The following is a 12,447-nucleotide window of genomic DNA, read 5'->3' on the forward strand; positions in this document are numbered from 1 at the left end:
TACAATGTCATAGACTACTATGATATACACCATATATTCCCAATGTCTACACTTTCCTTAAACTGTTACAACTAATGAAGAGCTCTTTTTTGAACCTTTTTCCTAAAATATTTGTCCAAATGTTATTGCAGGATAGTAATTCTGCGTTCCTCGTCACCTATAGTTATATCTGCCACGTACTTGCTTGCCGTTATGTTAATTGTTATTATGCCAAAAATTACAAAATCTTATTATGAAACTTATGTTAAGTCATAATTGAAAATGTCAAACGTGACCTCTGGATATATAGCGAATATGTGTCTTCTTTAAGCTGTTAAGTGTTGGGAAAGATCGGAAAGCACTGTCGGTTATGAAGAACAAACATGATGGTTAAATGTTTAAGACAAACTACTAACAGTTGAATAAGCGCTGTTTTAGCAGTAGTACACAATATTTTGGGAACGGTCTATTAAAATAATCAGTAGAAATTGATCCAATTTATGATCCGCTCTCACATTTGTATGTATTTCTCATGATATTTCATTCAATAAGTGTTACACTAGCAAGTTATTGAGTTTTTGAGTCAGTCTTATTGATGTAAATTATTATAATCTTAATAAAGAAAACCTGCTGGGTTTCAATCAGGAACAATCGCGTTATTTCAGGATACTTCTATTTACCTTTACTTAAATAGTTTTAAACTATAATTAACTCATGATATACCATTATAGCTGAAACGAAAAATAAATTAATCGAAACATTGTTTCACGAAATATTATGACAAAGATAAAAGGATATTTTACAAAAGCTTACAATTTCTTTACTGAACTAGCTTTTCGTAATCGTTTGGCGATGTACTGAAATAAATAAATGTGATCAATCTTTCCGAATATGTTTATAGTACATCATGGTATGAGAGAGTTAATATACTAACAAAGGCTGATCGTCGAAACTCGGCCAAAGATCCGTGATGCGCGGCTCTGAGTACCGTCTCATTACATGCTCGGGCATCCATGGAGCTGTGCTCCAGGTGTTCTGTTGTCTTAGACCTCACACTTAGTTTGAACTGCAGTGCAGGTTTCTCTTTACAGTCTTTTATTACAATACACTTGCTTTAGAGCTAATAACGTATCAACCACTCGATAGACGGTTCCTAGTTACATTTTATCTATCACTATAAATGTGGACACTAAAAAAACACAAACTTAATGATTAAACCCTAGGTTAGATCGTATGTTTACATTATATTAAAAAATCTATGATTTTGAAATCTTACTACCGATGTAAAAATTCATAACCACGAATAAAACAACTGATTCCAGGTCTGCTATATTTCATTTGGTAGTAATAGATAATGTATTTTATTTAAGATTTACTTTAAACTGTTACATCGCATTTACAGATTCTTTTAAAAATAAGCTATTGCGTGATGTCCTACTAATCACTCTAAACAGTTTTAATACCTTAATAATTGTATATTCCACGGATTTAATTTCAACCTTCAACATTTTCTTATATGGAGACATTTTAGGGAAGCCCATTTGAGGTCGTGTTATAAAAGATTATGTTTGAAAGCGGCCTGAAAATTGCCCTTATAAGGTGAGAATACGGCAACCAAGTATTACTACTGGACAAGTGGTTTTATTTGCCTTTAGATCCTCAAATATCCACAATCTATATTATCAAAAGAGAGAACAAATCAACATGGTTGCGTTTAAATCCTCTATTTTAGTACTATTCTAGGAAGCAGAATAAAATCGTTTCGAATGCGTTGGTGAAACCTCATTTAATTAGTTAATTAAAACTGGTAGATATTAAACTAAAATATAATTTTAATATGACCCTGAATAATATTCAATAACTGTATTTAATCAAATACTTTTTAATATTGTTCTACCGTTGTAATGTATTCCATTTAATTTGGTAGTAGAAACTCTCTACCTTGTAAAACAATTAAATATGTGTAAAAACCCGTATAGAAACCAATATATACAAACAATGTTTCAACCAGTAATAACTTGTTATATATATATATATAATTTTGCTTGTTGTTTACTAATGCCATTGAATCAAAACTACGTTATTATCCTTTACATTCTTTTCAAAAACAAACGCGTAAACCTGTGAAGCTCGTTATTAGTTAATTGAATTGGAATTTGCATGGTTTTATTGAGTGGTATTGAAAGGCTTCAAGTTTTTTCAGCGTAATTCTTGGACGTTTATCCCTAAAGCTCTCCTTTCCACTTTTATCTATTGAATTCAGGATTAATTTCTGCCTCGATATTTACACACATCGGATTTACATCGCTATAAACCCAGATTTCTAAATATGGCCTTATGCGGCCTTCCACCAGTTATATAAGTAGTAAAGTGGCATATTTTAATCATAGTATTCTTTAAAAATATCTTCAAATTCTCACTATTTATAGGATTCATGGAATAATATAAGTCCTAAGCGCTCTTTCTTCCTCCATACGATGATATGCCAAACATACAGTATTTAATGAATGATTACATTAAAATAATAACAAGAAGTTTCTTGACAGACTTTACTACACTTCAAGTTATATTAGTAATTTTATTGTTACCTATACTCTGATATCGGTGTTAAATTTACAAACGTGGTGAACGTACGTATGAAGAGAGTGATTGTGTTAAACCTGTAGTGTCATAAAGCATAATACCCACGGTGAAACGGTTTTTATAAGTACTAATGAAAGTTCTTTGTAACGTTTATCTAAATTTGACGGTATATCTCTAATTATTTCAATACACTTGAAATGTTAAGACCAGAGTGGAGGATTAATAGATTTTAAGGCTATAACCCTTTTTTGTGGAAGCATTTGTAAACTCCTATGGTGATATGATGAAATTAAAACGGAAATTTGAATCTAGACTTATCTATTGGATGTCTTTCCAATGTTGTCGGTTATGATGACATGTAGTAGAAAAAAATTGCGACTGATTCCTCTTGAAAAGGTTTTGCGCGTGTATAAGCACTTGGTCTGGATGATGAAGAACAACTTTGATGTAACTTATACCGATTAGGAAAATAAAATTTCCGCTTGCAATTCTCGCTGGTCACTCCATGACAAACTTTTGATATTGCCTCCAATAGGGACGTCCTATTATCATGACAAATGGTGTGGTCCCTAGCATCTGTCTGTGGTGTTAGGTGTGGACATTGAAAGAAACCCATCTCGGCATCTTATTCTGTCTCGTTTCTACACGTCATATAAAAACAAATCCTTTAAGAGAGTTTTCATGAATCGATATATAGGGTATACAACTTTCCACAGTAACTATGAGGTAGCTTATAGTGACTTTGAAAAGTTCAAAACACGCAAGAAACCCTGTCCCGTTACTACAAGACGGTTGTTATATACTATCTTCAATAAGGACGTCATCCCGAAGCCAAACACGAAAGTGATGTTTGTTACCAATTTTGAGACAAATTGAGATAATGAGATAATGAGATTTATTCCAAAAAAAATATAAACTTTACAAACAAGATTATTAAGGAATATAATCTAACCACATTAACAAGTTGCGTTATTGGTCTAACAATAAACAAGGAAAGGTCTGATAACAGTCCGGTTTTCTCTGAAAAGGACTTGATGTGCAGATCACTGCGGTATATTGAAATCTTCTCACTATATTTAACTAAAATCAACATTAAAATAAAAATACATTAACGTTGATAAGAGTACAACTTAATCAATTTAAACTCTAGTCAATCTTATTCTTACATACAATGTTTAAATATACATAAAAGACTAATATATTGAAGACTTTAAATCATCTATGTAAAAAATACAATTTATCTAATGACAATATTATCTTAACATTTTAGAGTAATGGAAACAATATTAAGATTCTACAGACTGTTTTGTTATATTGGTTACTAATTAATATTAAGATATGTTATATTATTATACATCAAGACATATTAAGATATATACATATTAAGATATACAAGATATATCAACATACATATATATATATATATATATATATATATATTACAAGATTATATAAGATAAGATAAGATATTATAAGATTATAAGATATATTAAGATATATATTAAGATGGTTACTAAACAATATTAAGATTCTACAGACTGTTTTGTTATATTGGTTACTAATTAATAGAGAATACAATCAAATAAAATAATTGTCTATAAAGGGGACGAATTTTAGTTTGCAAATGAGAAAAAGAATGAATTCATTTAAGAATATTTTAGACTAATCTGTTGTGTATAATATCTATCTGTTCAGTTTGACTAAGTAACCAATTAGTTATAGCATTACAAAAAGCATTTAAGGTTTTAATTTTTTTAATTTTATTTGGAATTTGATTAAACAAATGTGGACCCATGTAGGAAAATGAACGCCTGAAAGCTAGTTTATTAACTTTGGGTTTTTGGATAAGACCTCTTTGCAAATTTCTTGTGACATATTGTTTTTGTTGTTCAATATATTATTTCTATTTCCACTTCTTATAAAAAAATAATAGTAATTGTTGATAGTAATTATAGACTACCACATCTTTGAAATTTGCTTTATCTGTCTTGTCCATATGGTTTATATTTAAAACTTAGTACCATAGTAATTACCTGGTTAGATACTTGTCCAGACCATATTGTCGGATAATCAAATCACACAAGGACGGAAGACTCGTTTTGTAGATGATACGCTATTGTTTTTCCAAAATTATTGTTCCTTTGTTAGAGATACATTTCAAAATAATGTAGCTCAGTTTATATCACACAAAAAATAATTGAAAAATCAGTACTACTGTCATTCCTATGTACTGTATGCTGTATAGTTTTACTCACTGTGGGATTTTAATTTTCTTTAATGCCAAATTTAAGTTTTACATTATTTAAGGTTTCTAATTCTACATTTTTAAAACGAGGTTTATGATTGTTGCTGTAGGGTTTTTTAGGGTTTCAAATCTCTACAGGCAATGAAAGAAGGAACAGTAAGCAAACTGTTGATTCTACACGTACATTGAAAGTAATCCACTACAATGGGTGAGGGGTTAGGGGATGAATGGGAACGGGAGAGGGTGACGCTCTTGAGGGTGTGGAAGGTAGATGCTATTGTTAACCTCGGCAATATCCTCGTAGTTGGTCCAAGGTTATACAAAAAGAACCTGTATAAACTTTTCATGTGTTTAGAAAATAGTTACGCCTTTTGTTCTCCTGAAAATTAATTGAGTAAATATGTTTACATCTTGTACATTAATCATCAGGTATTTTTGGGGTAATATACTTCGTTATTAAAACGTCTTTTCCATTTCATAATGACATAAATGTAAATATTTTAAAATTAAAAACAGCTAAATTGCAGGGTAGGTAAAAATGAAAGTGCGCTTCAGACGAGAAAGGTTTCAACATATTTGTGTGGCATGTTTGAATCGTCAGGCTGGAATAGCATTAGAATTAATTTATAAAAATAAAATACTTAAAAATATACATGTTTTCAATTTTCTTTGAATTACATATATTTTATCCTTAGACATGAATAGATAACATTTTTCTTAAACTACCATTGAAAACCTCATCACTTCTTATGTGCAAAGCATATATATTTCTCTATCTATTTATGAATAATATCGAACACTAAACTATTGAATTATTGATTATTGAATCAGAAACTCTCCTCCTCCGGAAGTTGAGCTAGTTGTATCACTTATGCACTACCCTTATTCCGTTATTTTCCTTTCTAAAAGCAATTACTTTTTTTCCTTAATAATATGCTGCTTGGGAGTTTTCTACATCACATTTTAGAAATGGTTTTATCTTAAACCATAAGGTTATATATTAATCATATTTTAATACAATATAAATTTATTTTTCACGGACGCTTCAGCGAACAATGATGTAGTTAATTCTAGAGTTCTAAAGATTAGAGGAAAAAAGAAATAAAATAAAAGAAGCAAGGATACGTATTTTATTATGTTGTGGCTCATCAAACACACTGTAAACCAGATTCACTCACACATGATCTATAATCTCGACCACAAATTAAAAAGGTGTTCTTTTGGATAAGGGGAGGGGGAGGACAGGATAAGACCAATTGCCAAGGAGTTACACCCAACCAACCACCAACCATTCTAATCGTAAACATCTAGTAAAGGGCTGAAGAATATAACGGATCTACTTTAGTTTCGACTATGAGCATACAAGTACAATCCTACATACAGTAAGCACGCGATTCGGCTCATAGATAAATATAAATAACCAAGAGGTCTACTATAAATCTCACTAATAATAATGGTGGAATACAGCCTGTGCAATTTAATAACGAAGTGATGGATAACTGTATAATGATACCTAAGACAGTCTACGCTTCGTGCTGGACTAAGTTGGAATAATCCTAATAACTCCATCACCAATTACACTATATAACCACCAATGTATGTACGTTATAAATATTATAGTAGCCGAGTTGGCTAGCACTAGTCTAGCTTAGCCTAAACGTTTTTACTAAGCTATGTACATAGTATAAGATACTTGACATAATCTGACAAATTAATTACGTATTATTATTGTACAAGATAAGCTTCGTAATAATTAATGCATGATATGAAAATATTACCGAAATAACAGATTAAATAATCCATCCTGGAATATTATTTATTAGTGTTTTAAAATTGTTACACAAATTTGTTAGCGATACGTCACAGGCTACGAGTCTGCTATTTAATTGGAGTTTACTTGAATTTACTAATAACTGGAACAACGAAATCTACTTCGTCCACTAACGTTTTTGTCTGAAAAATTCCTTAATCTCAAAAAATTAACGTAGTATCTTCCATACTTTCATGTATAATTCCCAAAAATAATACTTCTCCTTTATGGTCGACACATTTAGCTAATGTATTCTTGCCAGATGTGATGTAATGGACGCTGCTAAGAAATCGTAACATTCCGCAGGTAATAACTTGAAATATTTAAACACAGCGTCACCAATGTCGTCGTCGGTTTCTGCCACAGCCACTGCTCGCATTTTCACTGCCTGCTGTAACATCGCTTTGCTGAGTCATTTGCTCGAAACATGCAGCTTTATTCCTCGGACAAATTATCTTCGTCACATATTTATAACTGAAAAAACGTTTATTTGTAATGAATTTACCATTTATATTTTATAACTACAAATACAAATAATTTAAAAATGTCAAGTAAAAGACAATATAAGTTTTATAAGGTGGGTTTATTGTATTAGGTAACATAGGTATTAGGTATTGTATTGGTCGAGATTTACAATTAAAACATGTTCTTACCCACAGCTCTAGTAGCCTAATCCCGATATTTTAATTAAATAGTGGAAATGCAGAATAAAATATCATACAGCATAAGGAGTATTTTCACACATATGTTTCACTGAACAAATTACAGATGGCGCGGTCTTACTTAGAGAATTAATCTGTGATATATCACTACCTTCATTTTATTTAATCATGTTAACATAGACATTATAGTTATCGCATAGTTTAACATAAAAGATTCTAAGCCACTTTAGTATTGTAATGGTGTAGATTAAGGGGCTGTAATTTTATCACAGACACAAATGCTGAACTTTGTGATTGATGACAGTTCCCGGAGTCTATGATGAGTAATTGTCTCGTCTTCCGCTTGTTTCTAACAAGACAAACTGCCATCAAATGTAGGGCTTCAATAATTATCATGGGATGTTGTTAATTCCATCTCTTTTATAGCTCCCCATCACCATATTACAGGTATAGTTATATTAAAATATCAACTTTTGAACATTTGTTACAAAGTGGAAACTTCTTGAATAAAGTTATTAAAAGTCATTATACTTAACATTAAACTGTAATTAACTCGAACAGAGATATCCACGTGCTTACTATACTTTAGATAAATGGCTTAACAGTAAAGCCTTTACTATCAACACAGATATAGTCAATGGCTCTTTGTTTAGCAATACTTAATCGGGCTATGGATGGTTACATATTCTTGATTTGACATTTACTCACCTTCCATCGTCACCTTATAAGACATTTTCACCGTTTTCATGTTATTTTGAGTTACTCAATAAAATGTGATGCATAGCGTTGTTATAAAATAAAAATGTATTTTTTTAGTTGATTCAGTCTTATGCTCTCCATAGTCAGCATAAGTACTTGTTCTTGCTTATAATCCCGGCATATTGATTAACTACAGAGGCGTTAGTAGATAGTCTATAGTACACTGCTGTGAGTATTTAATAAATAACTAATAATTTAGTTAAAATAAAATTTTTCGGTTGATCCAAGTATTTACAGTTTTTATTTTGTTGCTGTATTTTATCGTGAGTAACACTGCAAATAGTGAATATCAAATGCGCAATTGAGTTTTCAGTGGCGCCCTTGTTAAGGCAATGAGAATACCTCTTACACTATATTTTGTAGTGTACGTGTGTCTGACGTTGAAACGATGTAAAGAGTTCTTTTTGAGCTTCTTTGTCAAGGACTATTTAGGACCTCTTCAGACGAACATGATTCCAGTATTCTGTGATAGTGTCAGTGTCAGATTCCAGACGATGCACTAAGAGGACACCGAATCAAATCGTAGATACATTACTACGAATCATTTCTTCGTTGAGACCAATTATTTATTTCCATCTTTTCTCTATTTGGTTGACCATTACTCGACGGATTACCTACCTGCTAAGCATTAAGTATTGTTTGCCGGTGAAGATTAATAAATTTGTACTAGAACAAATTCACTTACATCAAATATAAACTTATTTTCAGATACAAATTTAATATGATAGTAAAGATTGCATATGCTACATTTACTAGTGCTGATTTAATTCAATAAAATGTTAATTCGTTTGAAAATTCAGCATAACTCTCAAAGTGATCTAAAAACACAAATTTGATTTACCTTGAAGTTCCCTTATATTCTTTGTTTGATTGATTTAAAAATAAACTTGTATTGCAAATGACCTTAGTCTGACGTAAAGAATTAACACAAAAATATAGCCAACTGCTCGTTACACCTTTGTTAGACGCCACGTAGCTCGGTGCGGCGTAGCGGTGGCGGTGGCATGCAATACCGTATAAGTTAGGCTCTGAGCTTCTATTGTTGTGTAATCAGACCGCTGTCACTGCTAATGTATCGTACCGTCGGATATTTTTCATTCCATATGTGCGTCATGATTTATAAACTACTGTGAAAAATAGAAAGAAACTAATATTTTTCTAAAATCGTAGAATGATGAATTACTACAGCAAAGGTTTGTTATATTGTTTTCTTAATATTAATGGCACGTATAATACCATTTCTTAAACAAAATTCTAAACCTAAACAAAACTGTCCTGTTTGTGCCAAGGATTTTTAATGTTTTTATTTTGGGGTATTCTAAAATATCCGCTTCGTCTGGTTCTGTATAAATTATAATGATCTAAAAAATTATCCAAATTGCAGATAAGAAAAAATGTATCGTGACTTTAATTATATACGTATATGTACTTAAACGTTACGTAATTTTGAGATTTGTCGTCAATATAATGTAAATAATGTGTATACATTACGTGGTTTGAACGGTAATCATACCATTGAAATAAACCCGTAATTCTTATTGAAAAATGTAATAGTTATCTTAACAGTTTTATTGAAAACCATGGAATGGGGTCAAACTTCTTGGATGTCAATCCTAGGTCAATAAAAAAGCCATACGAGCACAACATCCACATCAAAATAATTTAGATGTGATCGGTGATTAATAAGAGACAGGCTAATTACTCGTTTATTACTTCTATGATAAGACTTGATCCTAGGCGATAACATTTGACTAAAGTTATACCTTAAACTTGAAATTAACTTAAAATTCTCCATGTTAAAATTCTTTAACTTATTTTCAATGACAAATGTTTCTTGCATAACAATTTAATCTGTTTCTGTGTATCTGTAGAACCTATGTGGCTGGATAAAGAAGATAAAATGCATTTATTTGCACGCAGAAGGTTTAAATAAAAAGATTGTATATCATTTCTCAAAAATAGTATTATTAAATATGATTAACATTGAGTTTCTTGCTCGCAGTTAAAGTTGTAGATAAAATTAGATTACCCTGTTTGACATTTATTAAACTTGTTTTAGTAATTATACTAAACGTGTGTTGCAAAATTGTGGCTGTTCCCAAGTTACTGGAATGAGATAAGAAAGTATATTTAACTATACCACGTAGACAGTAAATTGCGTGTAAAATCGCTGTATAAAATCTATCGTAAATGCTAAGGTGACGTTACCAAGGATTTATTGCAGCTAAAGGGCTGGTTATATATACCAGACAGCGCTGCAGTCCAAAGAAATAAACCCATAATGTAACGCAGGCATAACTATATCCAAAAACTACGAAAGTACACTTCTTTTAGAACATTACTTATCTGAGCGTTACCTAAACCGTTGCACACTGGTAAAATATCTCTTCTGTGTATCCGCACGATATCTAGAGAACAAACTGAGAACTGGACTATAAATAATTAAGCATTAAAGTCAGCGAAGCCAGTTAAGAGACTCGTGGTGTTGCCTAGTGACGAACGAATAAATGTAGATGTATAGTATTGTTATTATCGTTTCTTTGTTATTTTGATAGAACTTTTGAAATATTTTATTCTTTAATTTTTGTAGTGTTTAATGTAAAAAGTAAACCGGGGTACAATATGCGAATATGTAATTCTTCTGGAATCATAATTCTTTATTCCAGAGCACAAGGCATTGCAGGATTGGAGGAATGAATTTTATTAATAACACAGCATTTGGTAATGTCATATTACCTAGTCATCATAACAGTAAATACACTAATTTTTTAGCCTTCAGTTCTCTGAAAACTTGAAATCTATAATAACACCCGATTTGGTAACAACTTTTACAGAGATAGCTAACTTTTGGTTTGTATAACAATTTAACTGGTTTAATTTTGCTGAATAAGTTTAGTCTTTGTTGGTTTCCAACGTAAGTATTAAAGTAAGTATTAGTTATAAAATAATTGTTTAAATTTTATTTCTTCTCCTTATTCATACAAATACCAGTTTTGATGGTTTGAAATAATTTCAAACAAAGTTAAAATTTACTTTACTGCATCACTAGCTCTATTTAGTATTATTATCTGAAAGTTAAATGAAAAATTATTTGGAGGAACCGGTAAAATATATATCCGTAATGTTTGCCGTATATATACCCTTATCACAGTCATCTATCGAACTAATATATAGATCGCAATACTCTATGCATGAGGAACATCTGTTACTTCACAGTATGACTAAGATTTCCCGCAGGAAACCTTTCCGCGATCTGCGCCCCTCTCTTCATTCTAGATCCGTTATAAATCCTCTGCCCTCTTTATGGATTACTGTCGTAGAAGCAACAGTAAGGTCCCCCCTTCTTGCCGGCATTGAGGATTAATTCCTCCACTGTTCTCAAAGTAGCCCCAATCTTTTATGAAATACTCAAGAAACTGCAAATTTTGAATAGCCCGTAGGAGAAGGTTAAAGCCAAATCAGTTCGTTACACTAATTAAAAGAACTGGTATTGTTCACTTTTTATAAATACATTAATTATCACACTAAAAACAATAAAGCAGTAGTAAATGTATAACAGTATATTATATAACAAAATATGGAGGTAGTAAAACAGATTGCACTGTTCACTGTATTAAAACTACATTACAATTTTGAACGAACGCAAGAAAATATTCCGATGTTGACTGGTACGTCTGAATCAATCACTTCTGTGCTAATCACTGTTGCTAGTTTTACTTGTATGAAATTAATGGTCCGTCTCAACGCCAGATGTAATAATCAAACATCAAAAGTTGTTACCCCAAAGAAATATACGTACATTTGATAGCGTCTGATTTGCAAACAACATGTAAATCAAGCCACACAATTACAAATTAAAACATAACGTGGCCGTCATAACAGGAACAGCTAGACATAAGGTTAACAGAAACAACACCGTATCAAATGACATCAGACTACTCTCACGCGGATTACAATAGAATTATAGACTAATTGATTAAAAGTTACAAAAATCTTGGGGAAGGAGATTAGGCCTTAACTGTGCAATTGTGTATTGTTCTGCACATAGCTATGTTGTTTTTTGAAGACTGTTCTCATTTATAAGTTTAGTATATTTAAATGTTTAAATCCTTAACCTCTGTATTTTGTGCTGAAGATGGATAGAAAAGATGGATTTGTAATATCCAACATATATATATATATATATATATATATATATATATATATATATATATATAACTAAGAAATAGAATTGTTTTAAATTTTGTTGATTGATTTTTAATGAGTACACATATTCGAAATATAAGATTTATTAATATTATAAAGAAAAATCTCCATTTCAACATTAAGATTTTCTATAAAACAAATTATTTTCAGGTTGAGATACTTTTTTTTAGGCCAAGTGTATAACTTGTAGAAATGGAATGGAT

The 12,447-nt window shown here is 31.0% G+C and overlaps 1 protein-coding gene across 1 annotated transcript in view; it reads left to right on the top strand.

Moving 5' to 3' along the window:
* The first annotated feature begins 5,011 nt into the window (after nucleotides 1-5,011).
* Nucleotides 5,012-12,447, top strand: part of LOC124358302 (connectin) — a 125,490-nt gene continuing 118,054 nt past the window's right edge. Inside the window, exon 1 of the mRNA XM_046810599.1 lies at nucleotides 5,012-5,074. Within this exon, the coding sequence (XP_046666555.1) occupies nucleotides 5,012-5,074 (63 nt within the window). The remainder of the gene's footprint in view (nucleotides 5,075-12,447) is intronic.

Source organism: Homalodisca vitripennis, chromosome 3, assembly GCF_021130785.1.
Source record: "Homalodisca vitripennis isolate AUS2020 chromosome 3, UT_GWSS_2.1, whole genome shotgun sequence".
NCBI classification, from domain to species: domain Eukaryota; kingdom Metazoa; phylum Arthropoda; class Insecta; order Hemiptera; family Cicadellidae; genus Homalodisca; species Homalodisca vitripennis.